At 40.3% G+C, this 16,736-nt stretch overlaps 2 protein-coding genes across 10 annotated transcripts in view; both read right to left on the bottom strand.

The window, feature by feature from the left end:
* Nucleotides 1-3,715, bottom strand: part of SYNJ1 (synaptojanin 1) — an 89,159-nt gene extending 85,444 nt beyond the window's left edge. For all 9 annotated transcript variants that reach the window (XM_043892882.1, XM_043892885.1, XM_043892883.1 and 6 more), the window contains exons 1-2: nt 3,577-3,715; nt 2,517-2,662 (exon numbers count right to left, since the gene is read on the bottom strand). In XM_043892882.1, the coding sequence (XP_043748817.1) occupies nt 2,517-2,640 (124 nt within the window). In that variant the 5' untranslated portion in view covers nt 2,641-2,662; nt 3,577-3,715. The remainder of the gene's footprint in view (nt 1-2,516; nt 2,663-3,576) is intronic.
* An 8,922-nt stretch (nt 3,716-12,637) lies between these two features.
* PAXBP1 (PAX3 and PAX7 binding protein 1) overlaps nt 12,638-16,736 on the bottom strand; it is a 31,899-nt gene continuing 27,800 nt past the window's right edge. The window contains exons 16-18 of the mRNA XM_043892892.1: nt 16,411-16,557; nt 14,644-14,798; nt 12,638-12,885 (exon numbers count right to left, since the gene is read on the bottom strand). Coding sequence (XP_043748827.1) covers nt 12,768-12,885; nt 14,644-14,798; nt 16,411-16,557 — 420 coding nt within the window. The 3' untranslated portion in view covers nt 12,638-12,767. The remainder of the gene's footprint in view (nt 12,886-14,643; nt 14,799-16,410; nt 16,558-16,736) is intronic.

The raw sequence follows: 16,736 nt of genomic DNA, 5'->3' as shown, positions 1-16,736 counted from the left end.
AGAAGACTCCTGAAGCTGTAACTGACTGGCTTTGACTGGAAAGACAGAAAAAAGCATTCCAGCATTCCAGGAAGAAAGGATGGTGAGGGTTGGAAAAAGAACAATACTTTGGGAAAGTGCTAAGGTAACACCAGTCTCCCTTAAAGGAGGTCAACAGTGAATCATGCGGTGGGGCCAAATGATGGGAGGCCTCAATTGACAGGCTGAGGAGTTTGAACTTACTCTTACTGAAAAATGGGGTAACACTTTGGTTAAATATCAAAAATGATTTTAGAAGATTCTTCTGGCAGATTAACATGCAAGATGCACTGAAATTCAAAGGGCTAGATAGACGAAGATAAAGAGAACATCTCAGTATTTTCCCGGCACAATTCCCTGAGTATATTTTTTTTTTTTGTATTCAAAAAAAAGTGAAGGTTTTAAAAATGAACATTCTACAGCACAGTATACATCTTGGTAGCATTTGGACTAGAATGTCAAATTAATTTTACAAGTCAAATGATTTATAAAAAGGTCTGTTGGCTCTTAAATATTAATATTTTAAATATTAAATTTTACAATAGAAAAGCTAATGACATACCTAGAAGATTAAATATCTATTTACGGGAGCTCTATAGAGAGAAGTAGCAAAGTTTTCTTCTCCTGAAAACAATTACTTATACAGTCTAAAGCTAATGAAAATAAAGAGTTAATAGGTAGTAAAGACAATGTTTTTAATATTCTTTTTCTTAACATGAACGCTAACGTCAAAAATGGGCTTCCTGGATGATGTAGTGGTAAAGAATAAGCCTGCTAATGCAGGAGACACAAGAGATGCAGGTTTGATTCCTGGCTGGGGAAGATCCCCTGGAATAGGAAATGGCAACCCAGTCCAGTCTTTTTGCCTGGAGAATTACAAGGACAGAAGAGCCTGGGGGCTCTAGTCCAAGGGGTCACAAAGAGTCATTCACAACTGAGCAAGAGTGGCAGCAATGCCAAAATGGATGGCTTGGGAGTTACTTTTTTTTTTTTTAACCATTATTTGGCATAAAAGAGGACTGCTGGAGGTTTGGAATTAAGACGATCCTTAGGCTTCCTGACCTATAGGTAATAAATACTTTGCAGCCAGAAATTTGACTTCCTAGTATTACTAACACCATTAAAGAAACATTTAGAATTAAGACAAATTAGGAAACCACTAAAACACAAGCAGCTGAAAAGTGTTTCATATGCTAAGACAAACCTTTTTCCCATAGACAGTCTTTGATCTAGATAGAATTCATCAGTATGAGATTTGTAGTACAAAGAAACATGCTTTACAAATTAATATTGTAGCAAGCGAGTTAGGTTGATTTAAGCATAAATAACAATGTAAATGAACTAAGTCCTGACTGATTATAACACATGCTAATTGTTTCTTAGAAAACATATAACCTCTTCTTGTTCACTCAAACCATGTTACTGCATTTACCAAAAAAATACATATTTCTTATAAATTGTTCTGTGCTTAAGATTTTCCATTATGTCACTATCTATTTCCACAATCAGGGTAAAATATTATTATTTTTGAGTATTAAGATCAGGTTTAACTGATCACAATATTCTGCATGTTAATATTCTGTATGTAGATATTAGGGTCTTCAGCCTTTCCCTACCAAATCTGGAGAAACTTTAATACTCATGGGTTTACAGTTGTAAGTACGCCTTTCAAATGTTATTTTTAACTTTTAAAAATATGACCAATACCCAAACTGATCCTACATAGCAAAAACATAATACAGAACAAGTAGTTATCACAAGAAAGTCTCTAACAATAATCACATTTGAAATAATCCCAAACTGAAGTTACCTGTCAAAATCTTATATTAAGAAATGTAATGTTCAAATTAATATTTTTATTTTTAATCTCATCCATCTGCCCACAAAATAACCCAAACCTTACTAATATACTATTTTTCCTGTGCTGCAGTAGTCCCTTTCTTTAAAATAAACTATCAAAATAATTTCTTAACCAATATGAAATCAAGCAGCTAGCTTACATGAAATTTTAAAGGTTGTTTAAAATTTTCTTAATGAAAATATAAGAGCCTCATCATAAGATATTCCAAAATATTAAACAAATATTCTTATAGTCCATGACTATACCTGAGCTGTAAGAAATTCTGTTCATTCCGCAAAAATGTCAGGTAAGCTGTTTTACAGGTTACATGATATGCTATACATTGCAACCGTATTTTTTTGGAAAGAAAGATTTACTTTTAGAAGCAGTAGCAAAACCCAAGAAAGCAAAAATTTGTACCCAAACTGGCATCTCTCCCCACCCTCATCAAAAACCTGCAGCAGGCAAAGAAAACTTTGAAAAACAATAAGGTCTGGTTAAAAGGAAATAAAAGCATGACCTGTGAGGTGAAACACAATGAGGGGGTTATCAGAATCTTCTTTTGAAAAAAAAAAAGGAAAAAAAAAAACCCAAGGTTGAATCTGAATTATTGCAAGCAAACAGATCCTGATCAGCTGGGTTGAGAGAGATGACTTACAGAGCACCGCTACAGCCCCAGACTCGAACATGAGACATTCTTCCTTGTGCCTGGTTTCCACTATGAGGCTGAAAGGTGGGGGATCCAATTTGTGATAGATCCGAAATCCTTTGCTGAACGCCATTCTCCTTTCTTCGGAGGCAGCCCTGTGAAAACCAAGCAAAGCAAGGCAAATGAAGCTAATGTTTCCTTCTGCAGCAAGGACTGCAAGCCATCGAAGTCCTTCCCTGCCAGGTTTTGATGGGGGAGGGGGGGGAAGCGGAGGGGGTGCGGAGAGAGCTCGGGGACAGAATTGTTTATTCCAAAAGATAAGTCATCACTTAAATTTTTACCGAAAAGCAGGAGGGAAAGCGGTCTCACAGCAAGGCAAGACAGGGTTCTCTTATCACTCCAAAGTTCCAAGAACGGTTTGGTTAAGATGAGTTTCCCTTTTCTATTTACCAAAAAGGAAAAAAATTGAGCCTATTTTCGCTCGGGAGTGGTTTATCAGCTTTCTGCTTCGGGATTTGTCACTGCCGTTTGAAAGGGAAAACGATTCGGAAACTTCAAACCGATCCCCTGGGCTGGGGGTCGCGGGGGAGGAGACGAAGGTGGGAAGGAAGGTGAACAGGGCTGATTCAAAGCTCCTTAGAGGTGAGAGAAGGGAAAGGATTATCCGACACCACAGGAGCTCCCGGGGCGGGGAGCGGCGGTGAAGGGCAGGAGAAGCCGCCCAAGCCCGGGACACCGCCGGCCGACGGGTCCGGGGGCCGGTAAATATAAATGACCACCCGGGGTGGGGAGAAGAGTCACGACTCGGGACTGGACCGGGGCTCCTCAGGGGGTCCCGGACCGTCGACAGCCCGGAAAGCGGCTCCTTCTCAGGCGGGGACGCAATCGCCTGAGCAGCCCCATCCCTCCATTATACGCCAGAAGAGACGACCCGACGCCCAGACGGACTCGCTGCCTTTCCCGCGGGCAGGCGCGCTGACAGCCGCTGTCACCTCAGTCCCCCTCCGCCCGGCGCTGCGCCTCGCATAAAACCGGCGGTCTCCCCCCACCACGCCTGCCCTCCGCGTACCCGGGCTGCCGGCGGTGGCCGCTCGCCGCTGCCGCCCGGGCTGCGGAGGCGGAGACTGCTCCAGGAAGCGCCGGCCCGCGAGCCCCGCAGCCGGTGGGTCTGGCCGCGGCCGCTCCCCGCCCCCCCAACAGGCCGACTGTCTCACCTCTTCCTCCGGCTCCTCCTCCTTCCGCGGCCGCCGCCACCTCAACCGTCACTTCCGCTCCGGCGCGTCCATCTCTTCCGCATTGCGCCGCGGCCGAGGGGCGGAAGGCCCGCCCCCTTAGCGGGGAAGGGGCGGGGCGTTGTGGGAGGTCCCGCCCCACTCCCTGACTGCCCCCGCGGGTCGCTTAGGCGTGAGCTGCCCGCCGCCTCCGCGCGCTGCGACTTTGCTTTGGGTGGCGTGTTTCCCCAGGCGGCGGCTGCGGGTCCCACCGCTGAGGATGCCGGGAGAGCGAGGATGCGGCCTCCCCCGCCCCCCTCGCGTGGTCTCCTCAGAGCTTACCGACCCTCCCCTAGGGTGTCGGGGAGGGACTCTGAGGAAAAAGTTTGGGGGCTTGCCTTAGAAGGGTGTCAGGACCACCCCTCGCCACCCGCACCGGCCTAGCGGGCCCGGGGTTATGCCTGGGCACAGCAGCACGCCGGCCCAGCGGGCAGCGCCTGAAGAGCTGTCCATGGTGTCTCACGGCGTCTGGGTAGGTAGCAGGAAGAAGAGCTGGTTGCCCGCTTTGGAACAGCTCTGTTCGCTGCTGTTTTCTTGTGGTGTGTTCTGGAGCGCTCCGCAGCACCGTAAAAGAATTCTCTGCTGTCTGAAATCACAAGCCAGAATCTCGAGACTTCCACACGGCCGTACTGAGGCCCAGGCAGTAGCTCTGGGTCGTCACCGGATGGCGAATTGCTCTCGCCAACCGTGTAATTTCACAGCTCAGGGCATCTTATCATTTCACCCTATCCTCATTTTTCAACAAAGCATGCTTCCTGGATAATATCAGTTTGTCCCATGGACTTCTCAGTCCATTTCCACTTAATAGACCTAAACTTGGGAATGAAGTCAAAACCCACAGGGTCAAAAGGAATTGGAATAAACTCAAAAGAACTCCGCACCTCAGGAAATCATTTCCTCTTGCTTTTCTCTCTTTGCCTCTTCCCCTTCTTGCTTTTGTCAACAACAAAAGCAGAATTTAGTGTATTGCACAAGATCATTTTCCCTCCAGGCCCTGTCATGTGACTTAACATTTTTTCATCCATTTTAGAGAAGCTGAAACCACCCGGGTTTCAGGATACCAAAGTAGCTATAATTCATAAGCAAAGAAACCACTTCTTTTATGGAAGGAAATATGCAAAGACACTTGGGTTTAGTTTGAGGACTGGAGGGGATTTCTCTCGTTTAATACCATCTCCTTAGAAAAACTGTTTTTGCTCTTTGTAGTGCTTTCTTACAGTAGCCTCAGAACTAAACTCATTAAGACACTCTACTGGTCCATGGTTGCTTACTATTATTTCCCTCTCCAGAAGAATCTATTTCTTTTATGGCCACACCCTGTGGCATGAAGGATCTTAGTTCCCTGAGATCAGGGAGTGAACTGAATGTGGCTGTTAAAACCGGAGCCAGTTTTAACCACTGAACCACCAGGGAAGTAACCAAAAGAATCCATTTCGATTGGTGGTTGCACTGGACAGAGAAAAATGAAATGGGAGTGAGTGAGAATGGACTTTTTTCTTTTTTGCCTTTCTAGGTATATTAACTTGTGTAGCCCCAAAGGAATAGCAGATAGATAGGCACCAGAAAAACTTATGGAAGGTTATGGCTTCAGGAGATGTGTTGATGTAATTGAGTATGATGCTGGCAAGTTGTTCTTTTTTTTATGACAGCTGAGACCCAGAAAAGTTAACTTGTTAAAAATTACTCAGTGTGATGATAAAATTTAAAAAAAAATTAAAAGAACAAACAACAAAAATTACTCATTTTGAAGTAGGGTTGAGACCACCAACCAAACTTGCCCACTCCGTATCAGTGCTAGGCTCTTTTCAGTGATCTGCCTATTCCTGGTTCCTTTGGATTTCAACTAAAGAAATTTAGGTCAACATTTCTTGGTTCTGGGTCTGAATTGCTGCTTTTTTCTTTGAATTAGACTGAACTATTTTTCAAGAGTTGTCAGTAGAAGGCCACAGCTTTACCAAACCCTTTCAAAACAGATCATTGTAGTCATGAAATAAGCACATGCTCAGGGTTTAAAAATATACTTGTGTTAGTAGCTCAGTTGTGTCCGACTCTGCAACTCCACGGTCTGTCCATAGAATTCTCCAGGCAAGAATATTGGAGTGGGTAGCCATTCTCCAGGGGATCTTCCCAACCCAGGGATCAAACCCAGGTCTGCCTACATTGCAGGCAGGTTCTTTAAAAACATAAGCACCATTTTATTAGTGACTTTTAAAACCTGTTACTCCTTGTTCATCTTGTCTCTCTTTCCGATTTGTACTTCTATATTACAACACTTGAAAATAGCTGGCCAAATTGTCACCAAATTTGAAGAGTCTGGAATGGGCTGACTTTAAAATACAGGTTAAATGGTATACACAAACTTCTCAGTGAAGTCCTAAGGGCCTATGGAGACGGGCTGACACAATCTTGACCCTTGAAAATGAGCAGTGAGGCCTGTGGTTGGATGAAAAATACCACCTCCTAAAGATATCCACATCCTAACCCCCAGAACATGTGAATATTAATTTATGGGGAAAACAAGTCTCTGTAGATATGTCTGTGTTAAGGATTTTGAAGTTACTTTGGATTATCTGGGTATTCCCTAAATGCAATCACAGATGTCCTTATCAGCAGAGGGAGACTTTACACACATACATGCACACACTTACACACCCAGAGACAGTATAAAGACAGAGGTAGAGACTGCGGCAATGTGGCCACTAGCCAAGGGATGTCAGTGGCCACGAGAAGGCAGGGAGGATTCCTCCCTAGAGTCTTAGAAGGGAGCATGGTTCTGCAAATATCTTCATTTCAAACCTCTGGACTCCAGAATTGTGAGGAAATGAATTTCTGCTGTTTTAAACTACACAGTGTGTGGTAATTTGTTACAGCAGCCACAGACAACCCAACTTTCCATCAGGAAAGTTATATAAGACAACGTAACTTTCCATCAGGAGAGAAACTGAGATCAGTAAAACAACCCCACAGATGTTTAAGATAACAGCTCCCATAGCTTCGATGAATTGAAGGCAAACACTATGATTTTTAGTAATTTCCCTGGTGGTCCAGTGGTTAAGAATCTGCATTTCCAGTGCAGGGGGCACAGGTTCCATCCCTGGTCAGGGAACTAAGATCCTACACGCCAAAACAAAACAAACAAAAAATCTAACATGATTTTTCAATGTCGGGTTTTGACCAAATTATTCTCCTATGGACAACTCCCTGTATTAGGTTGAAATTTACATTTGCTGTTTCTTTAGAAAATGATTGATTATCCCAATAACATAAAAAATATACCATATGTTACAAGGCTATGAATTTTGACATATTCACCATGTGTATTAGTAGTAGCCTACTTTCCCTGGATTTCCTTATCAAAAATGCTACGAAGCATTTGGCAAATTTGGAGAATGTTAACAGCCTGATTCTGTTATCTTTAATAGCTTCTTTTCAGAGACAGATACAGATCTTCATATCAAGATCTGCAAAGATCCATTATAAAGGCATGGATGACTCCTTGTGAAAGAGACAACAATGGTCTTGAAGAGCAACACAATGGTAAGTTACAAATATCATTAGCTATTTGCTTTGAACAAGTTCATAGTAATCAGTGAAGGATAAGATTTTAAACTGGAAAAACAGAAATTTTGCCAGTTGAAAATATATAAGTTTGAGAGCAGAATCATTGAGAATAAAACCAAAAACATCAAAGACACTTTCATGGTCAAACTGCTTTTGTGAAGTAGCTTAAAATGGTTTCTATAGGACTTGTCAAATCTTTTATCCTTTATCATGTATTTTGAATAATCAAGCATGGGGTATAAGGTACATTTTCCTAAATATCTTTTTAAAATTTACTTTATTTTTAAAGTTGATTTACAATGTTGTGTTAATTTCTGCTGTACAGCAAAGTGATTCAGTTATATGTAACTTTTTTTCATATTTTTCCCATTATGGTTAATCATAGCATATTGAATATATTAATCGTTTCCTGTGCTATATAGTAGGACCTTGTTCTTTATCCATTCTGTGCGTTAAGTTGCTTCAGTCATGTCCAACTCTTTGTAACCCCATGGACTATATGTAGCTCACCAGGCTGAGCTAGTCCATGGGACGGACTCTCCAGGCAAGAGTCCTGGAGTGGGTTGCCATGCCCTACTGCAGGGGATCTTCCTGACCCAGGGATTGAATCCGCATCTAAGTCTCCTGCATTGGCAGGCAGGGTCTTTACCACTAGTGCCACCTGGGAAGCAAATATAAATAGCAGGACCTTGTTCTTTATCCATTCTAAAGAATGGATTTTTACAACTGCTAATCCTAAACTCTCAACCCAACCCCACCAAACCATGGGACCACATGTCTGTTCTCTGTGAGCCTGTTTCTGTTTCATAGCTAAGCTCATTTGTGCCATATCTCAGATTCCACATATAAGTGATATTATATGGTCAGTATGTTTCTCTTTCCGATGTTGTTGTTGTTCAGTCACTAAGTCATGTCTGACTCTATGAACTACAGCACACCAGGCTTCCCTGTCCTTCACTATCTCCTAGAGTTTGCTCAAACTTATGTCCATTGAGTCAGTAATGCCATCCAACCCTCTCATCCTTTGTTGCCCCCTTCTCCATTTGCCTTCAATTTTTCCCAGCATCAGGGTTTTTTCCAGTCAGTCAGCTCTTCACATCAGGTGGCCAATGTATTAGAACTTAGGCTTCAGCATCAGTTCTTCCAATGACTATTCAGGGTTGATTTCCTTTAGGATTGACTAGTTTGATATCCTTGCAGTCCAAGGGACTTTCTGACTTACTTCACTGCTATGAATATTAGGGTGCATATCTTTTTGAATTTCAGTTTTGTCCCTATATGCCCAGGAATAGGATTGCTGGATCAAATGGCAACTCTATTTTTAGTTTTTTAAGGAAACTCCATACTGTTCTCCATAGTGCTGCACCAATTTGCATTCCCACCGTCAGTGTAGAAGGGTTCCCTTTCCTCCACACCATCTCCAGCACGTTACATGTAGATTTTTAAAATCATGGCCATTCTGACCAGTGTGAGTTGGTACCTCACTGTAGTTTTTATTTGCATTTCTCTAATAGTGACATTAAGCATCTATTCATGTGCCTCTTGGCCATCTGTATGTCTTCTTTGGAGGAATGTCTATTTAGGCCTTTTGTCCATTTTTTGATTGGGTTTTTGTTTACATATTTTGGAAATTAAGCCCTTGTCAGTCACATCGTTTGCAAATATCCCAATTTGTAGGTGTCTTTTTCTTTTATGGTTTCCTTTGCTATATAAAAACTTGTAGATTTGATTAGGTCCCATTTATTTATTTTTGCTTTTATTTCTATTACCTTGGGAGACTGACCTAAGAAATCACTGCTATGAATTGTGGTAGAGGATGTTTTGCCTACCTTCCTTTCTAGAAGTTTTATGGTGTCATATCTTATACTTCAATCTCATTTTCCTAAAGATCGTTTAAAGTAACAGCCCCTTGGAGAAGGAAATGGCAACCCACTCCAGTATTCTTGCCTGGAAAAGTCCATGGACAGAGGAGTCTGGCGGGCTGCAGCCCATGGGGTTACATGACCGAGCATGTGTGCACGAGGGTGGAGGGAGATGGGTTGGTGGCAACAAAGTGGTAGAACTAAAAAAATAAATAAATAAAAAATAAAGTAACAGCCCCTGAACTGGTGGACCACAGTATACATTCTGAGAAACGCTGTGCTAGGCATTCTCCTCGTACTGGATGATTCTAACCTCTGAGCCTCTGTGAGAGTTAGGGGTGACGGGGTTGGGAGGAAGACAGTACAAAAAACTGGGGCTCAGAGGTCCAGAAGCAGGCCAGTGACCAGTCAATGTTGCATATCAATACTGATTCCATATAACAACGTTTAGCCTGTCTGCCTTTGCTGAGCAATCTGCAGTCTCTCTTAGAAGCTATGAACCCAACACCCATAGACAGTTCTTATTTTCATTTACTTGAAACAACAGTGTTCTTTGTCATAATCAAGGAATGGCAACACTCCCTTTACTACATGGATATTACAGTGTTAGAAATGAGAAGTCACTGTAACCATAAAAAAAACTACAATGTAGCAACTGACATTTTCATATTGTATCTTGCAGCTCTAAAACGTGACTATTTTTAGGGGGCTGTCATAATTTCAAGGGAAATTCTCATTTAAAACAAAATTAGGCCTTTGTCCAAATGCACTGAACTATACGTGTTTATAGAGGGCAAAACAGTTATAATAAATCATACCCCACAAACCTATCTTTTAAAACAACCAAGGAACTCTGTATTTTAGTATATTCTCATGAGGAAGTCACTTGCTTTCAGATTCCTGAAAATTCTGGGCCAGTTCGAGGTGATGAGGTCATCACTGCAGACAACTCTGTTCAAGTCAACTGCAACCTTGTGAGAGATGACACGGAACATACCTGTTTTCCTGACACTAGGAAGCTGGTGTGGTCAGCGTGAAACCGTGCTCCTTTACCTCTCCAGAGTGGCCATGCTCCTCAAGAACTGTCCTCTACCCATTACTGAGCTGGTGGGGATACAAAGGCAGGCCAGCTCCTGAAACACAAAACTCCTCAGGACCATGACTTTGTACTGAGGACTCTGTCAGCCTTGCTGAAACTTCCTTAGAACTCCACTGATGTCTGACACCTTCCTAAATTCCTTCCTGCTTACCCTCAGAGGTCACACTTGCTCACAATCTCTTGGCTCTCTCAGCTCCTCCCGCTTCCTCTCCTTCACTCCCATTAGCATTTCCACCCCCCAAATCTCCAATGCCATCTCAGGGACTGCTCCCCAGAGGACCTGAACTAACACACTGGGGGATTTACCCTCCCCCTCCTTTCTTTGGCCAAGGGTTGCTCCCAGGGACATGAGGTGGTGGACCCTCTAGCCTGTAGCACAGGCTGAGAAAGCCCTCCGGCAGAGCTGCAGATGTTTGCACCATGACATCAATAAGGATGTGGCTCACCAGCATCATCTGGTACACAGCAGTAGTTATCGGTCTTTACGACTGTGGTTTATATTGTCTCAATAACTTTCCTTTTCAAAAACCCTCCTCATCTGTTTTGCAAGTATTTTGGAAGACTGCGCCAAAAGAAAAAACTGAAAGACAAAAACCTCAGCTTTATTAAAATGTCACCCTCTGAATTTAAACATTTGACAATTTCCTTCCTAAGAAAGAATGTCCTTTACCTATTTCAGGAATAAAAAACTTCTGGTTGAGATATGAGAACTACTTGTTTAATGCACAGTTCTATGCTAAATTCACCTTACACCAAACTCACTCCTGAAAGTATAAGAGCCTGATGAATTTTATAGGATGAAGAAGCCGAGTTTAACTTCGAGTCCTTAAAAGCAGATATAGGAAAAGTAATCAGTCCAATAGGTTTCAAAAAACAAATTTAAGGCACAAATGATGTGCATTTCATATATATATATACATGTTTATATATTTTAGTACACTGAAGTTGAGAATAAGCCTTCTATTTTAATTCTATTTAGTAGGTCACTGAGTTGTAACAAAACTCATCAAGAATGAATCTGTAGGGATAAGCTGTTTTCCTACAATAAAGATAAAATTGACAAGAGCAACAAAGAGTACATGACACTGTTCTAAACAGTATTTGATTGGACCAAGGATACTCATGCTAATGATCTCGCTATTATTAGTCATTTGAAATGCTCTAACTAAAATTAGTCGCCAGCCAAATACAACAATGGTTCTATTTAAAAATTAATTTAATGCTTGGCTAAAGCTTAATTACAATTATCAAACAGTAGTTCTTAATTTCCAAAAAGTTCCTCTTTTGAAAATCACAGAATCAGAAAGCATAAAAGTTCTCTGAACATTTACAACATGGTATAAATATTATAGGGCTTCCCTGGTGGTTCAGTCCGTAAAGAAACCACCTGCATTGTGGGAGACCTGGGTTCAATCTCTGGGTTGGGAAGATCCCCTGGAGGAGGGCATGGCAACTCACTCCAGTATTTTAGCCTAGAGAATCCCCAAGGACAGAGGAACCTGGTAGGCTACAATCCATGGGGTCTCAAAGAGTCAGACATGACGGAGCAACTAAGCGCAGCAGATAAATATTATAGAAGACCATGGATATTAAACTGCCTGGGTGAGGTGAATCAGCAAAATGTGTTCTTTATTGCATATATAACTCACATGTGTGGGATTTGAAATATAACGCTAGACTACTAAAATGCAAATGCATGTATTTTTTTAAGCTGGTCAGGGGGTAAAATCATGAATGAGACAGGACAGTCCCCCAAAACCACGCAGTTAGGTTGTGGGTCTATTATTTCCAAAAATGAAACGTCTGTGTTCTCTTCAGAAACCTATGTTGCATATATTATTTAGAGCTCACATTAAACGAACAGTTGACTGTAATGCTAACTCAAGGAAGAAAAGTTCACCATTCACCAATGACTAAGTCCACACTCAACTCTCAATTTTAAGTCAGCACAGCTTCAGTGACAGCAACTGCTAACCAAAGTGATGAATACTTAGTCACTTGCCAGCCCTTTTGTTGCAACAGTGTAGTAATTTCCCTAAGACAATTTGCTACTGAATAATTTTTCTGCTCTTAAAAGGCTTACTCTGTAGAAAAACACCCAAATTTCCAGTGTGAAAGTAACTCCATGGTGGTATAAATATATATATGCATAACTATATAATATACACTGCACACATCCTTTACAGAGAACAATTAACTGAGAGGGTTAATTTAATTGACCATATAAAATACTTCTGTAAACAAAGTATGGCAGGCAGTAAGGAGACCATTCATAGACTTCCTAGAAATAATCTGAATTCCTTTCATTCTGAAGAAATTGCATTTAAGGACACAGTATTGAATATTAATAACATTCTTTGTATTAAAATGAGTCAATATTTTACAGTTTAAGAAACTTTACATATATACAAAATTTTTACACTGGGAATGGTATTAGAGCAAATAGGATTTTTTTAGTCTCATAGATCTATTTTCCTTCGATCAAAGACTTAAATTCTTTCACATTGTGGTCACTTGCAACAGACATAGCATGATCCAGAGCTCGAACACTTGCAAGGAGTTTTACTATCTGTTTTATGTTTTCTCTAAAAAAGAAAAAAGGAAACAGAGATAAGCAAGTTACAGCATGTGAAAAAAATTATCCATATTTTAAAAAAAAAAACTTTCCTGTTTAGATGATTAGCCAGAAAAAGGACTCATTAAAAAAAAAAACAAACACACCCCACATCTCATTCAGATCCGTGATTTTCATTAACATCTAGAAAGGAAAGAAAGTAATCTGTTGCCTAACTATTTCAGAGCCCAGCCACCCATTCCTTCCCAAACCCGAGTCCTAGCTCTTCTAGAATATACCAGGAACACAAATTGTATTTTTGAGTATTCATCACCAATCCATCAAGATCCAGCATAACTTCCATTCCTCTAAAATCCAATAATAAAGTATAATCTGGCTTCCTTTATCACCCAGCTACAAGTCATTCTCAGCAATCCTCAAATTTTAGCATACACCAGAATTAGCTAGAGGAGTGCTGAAACACAGACCACCAGGCCCCTCCCTCGGAATTCTGTTCAGCAGGTCTGGGGTGAGGCCTGAGAATCTGCGTCTCTAGCACAGCTCCCAGGAGATGCTGCTGCTGCTGGTCCAGGAAGTGCGTTTAACATTAGTGTGACTCAGTGAGACACTGTCAGTCGTCTCTGCTCTACAGAACTGTAGTAAGCACCTCCTTGGGAAGGATTATAATTTGTAAGATGTTGTGACCCACATGGAGCCTACTTTATGTGCACCGCACACAGAAGGTGCTTAAATAGCTGCTAAATTCTTTTCTGTAGAAAAGTGAATACTGTTTGCTTATATTTGAACTCCCCAAAACACTGCAACCAATACCAAAATGACACATTAAGGATGAAATAAAAATATAAATCATAATTACCTGCCAAAGATTTTTTTTTAACGACTGAAGTATTTACTACCTACTTTGCCTTTTTTAGCATAAAAGGAACCAAGTTTTCTCTCAAAATAAGGTTATTTTTCATGGAAGGGGAACAAAAGGAAAAGAAAAAAGATTTTCTTATGGTGGTACAACTGATGATGTGATCAAAATGAAAATGAAACTCTGACATTAGGAAGAATATATGAAATGAAACTAAGACACTGCAAGCTGCACAGCGTGGCAAAAAAAAAAACAAAAAATTTCTTCCAAATGGTATTAGTAGTTGTTATTACTATTACTTTTATGCTAGAGATCTATCCCCAAATTATTGAACTTCCAAGACAACGTACTGAAAAAAGGTAATAGTTTATTCATTCCTTCTCCGAAACCCTTCATAAAAAAATACGTGTAAGCTGCTCCCATAAATCATGAGTGATGACTTAGCCCATGGTATGGATGTAAAAAACTTAACACAGAGCACAAACATCCCCAAATTGGGATATAACCTTCAATATACTGGGGTTTCAGTGGCTATTTTTTCTTGGGTTTATATTTGTAAAATGAACCTCCAAAGACCAAGATGCATGACATTCTAAGAGTCTACAGTCTCCCCAATTTTTCAAGGGAGAAGACAGAGATAATAATCATTCATTCATTCCCCTTACAGCTGGTGCTTACTAGAAGTCGTCCCTTAATATCTTCATGAATAAATAACATACTGAAAAAAGATTAGGTAAGAGTTGCAAAAGTGAAAAAATACAATGCACATTTTTGGTAGGTTTATCAATATAAAGTCAATGTACAACTTAAAGTAAAATATAAACATGTCTCTACCAAAAGCATTTTAATAATACTAGACCCAACAACTAAGACTCTAGATCACTGTTTCATTCAGTAATTACAAATAATTACCTTGCATTTCTTTTTTCCACATCAGAGCACCCAATACTATTTCTGTAAATTGTATCTGCTAAGTGTACAAGGTATCGACAGAAGTTTTCTAACTGAGAAATAGTTCTTTCTCCTTTCAGATTCACGAACCACTGCTTGGGGAAACAATTAATTACCTATGGAGAAGAAAGATGTAGAACAGTTAAAACAAAAATAAATAAAGTGTCTAAAAGCTGAGTCTAGACAACAGGTATAATGCATTTAACTAGAAGATATGCTATATTAAGCTACGTATTAACTAATTACTTCTACGTAAGCTATACAAATATACCTGGATTTACCCTAATTTTAAACTTCGACAGACACCCAAAGCAAAAGATAAATAATTTCTCCAAAATTTAAGTAAATTAGGGACATAAAATTGATAACCAACTGCCTCACTTTCCAGTCTTTGAAACCCTACATGAATTGAACTGACCTTTTGTCAGCAGTTTTTGATGTAATAATATGTATAGCGTAAGTACCAAATTGCAGCCCCTCCCCGGCAGAATGGGTCAGTCAGCAGGCATCTGTGCCGACAGCGGGAGCCTCGCCGCCCCAGAACAGGGTGAAGAGAGCATCACGCCAGAGGGGCAGGCTAGGCAGGCACCTCAGCAGGGTCAGCACAGCATGGCGGCAGCGTGGCATGGGGAACCGAAACCTGAGCAAGGGGAAGCCTGTTCCCACTTGGAGAAAGCAGCCAGTGGGCAGAGAAGGCGCCCCACTGAAGAACCCAGGGATGCTTGGAGAAACAACGGATACAAGCTGGGCCAACAAGTACCAGCTGAGCCTGGAACATCGTGCCAGGAAACAAGGAAATGCTGCCCCAAAACAGAAACAAGGTCACAGAGGTCAACCTGGAGCCCATAATAATCAAGTCTAGGACAATTCTTGCCAAAGATGCAAAATGTGAATATAGCCATGAGAGAATATCAGAAAACCCCAAACTGAAGGACATTCTACAAAAACTGGCCTATCGTTTTCAGGGGTGTCAAGGTATGAAGGTCAAAGAAACCTTCAAATGACAACTGAATGCAAAGGATGATCTGGAAATTTCTTTTGCCAATTTCTTTGGATGTTATTGAGACAGCTGATAAAACCTGAAAAGAGCCCTAAGGATTAGGTGACAATATATAAATGTAATTTCCTAATGTTGATGTTTATACTGTAATGTACAACAAAATCTATGTTTATAGGAAACAAGACACAAAAATATTTGATGGTGAGGGAGTATCATGTCAGAGAATTACTCTGACACGGTACAGGTCAAAAAGCTATACTGTACTTGCAGAATTTAACTGTATTATTGTTTAAAAATAAAAAAAAAACTATCAAAATTGTGTATATAACACATGAATATAAAGTAAACTCATGCATATAAAGCAAAAAAAAATTAACTAAAATTACTTCTTAAGTGAGAAAAGAAACCATTTCTTTAGTAACACTTAGAATAGCATTCATTCAACTGTCAAAAAACTATCTCCAAGTTAAAACTTTTATTAGTACCTACAAAAATAAATAGATATAGATAGATGGATAGCAGGATAAATATACACATATAACAGCACAAATTTTTACATAAAAAATGATAAGGGGATTTGGGACTACCTAGGAGGCAAGCTGACTGTCAACATTACAGCAAATTCAATAATCAAAGGGGTTTTCATAAATTTCTCAAATCTCTTCAAACAAAACAATTCATCTTAACATATATGCTTTAAAAACTACAATATGTGTCATTTAACTCACATTTTGGGCTTTTTTGATGCTGTCGTCTCCATATTCTGAATTCTGAAAAGCCATGAGAATGTATCTATTTAATAAACCATCTATTGATAATTCCTGAAGAGTTTTGTTTGAGAAAATGCCATACCATTGAAGAAAATTCCCTAAGAGCTAGAAAGAAGAAAAGAATTATTTTTCCCAGTTCTGGTGAGATATAATTGACATGTAACATTGCACAAGTTTAACAATTTAAACATATAATAATTAAAATATATATTGTGAAATGATTACCACGAGTTTAGTTAACATCCCTCCCTTCACAGTTACACATCTTTTTTCTATTCTCTTAG

The sequence above is a fragment of the Cervus elaphus genome, chromosome 31 (assembly GCF_910594005.1).
Source record: "Cervus elaphus chromosome 31, mCerEla1.1, whole genome shotgun sequence".
Taxonomy (NCBI): Eukaryota; Metazoa; Chordata; class Mammalia; order Artiodactyla; family Cervidae; genus Cervus; species Cervus elaphus.
The sequence above is the reverse complement of the archived record's forward strand: the minus strand, read 5'-3'. Positions and strand labels throughout refer to the sequence as shown.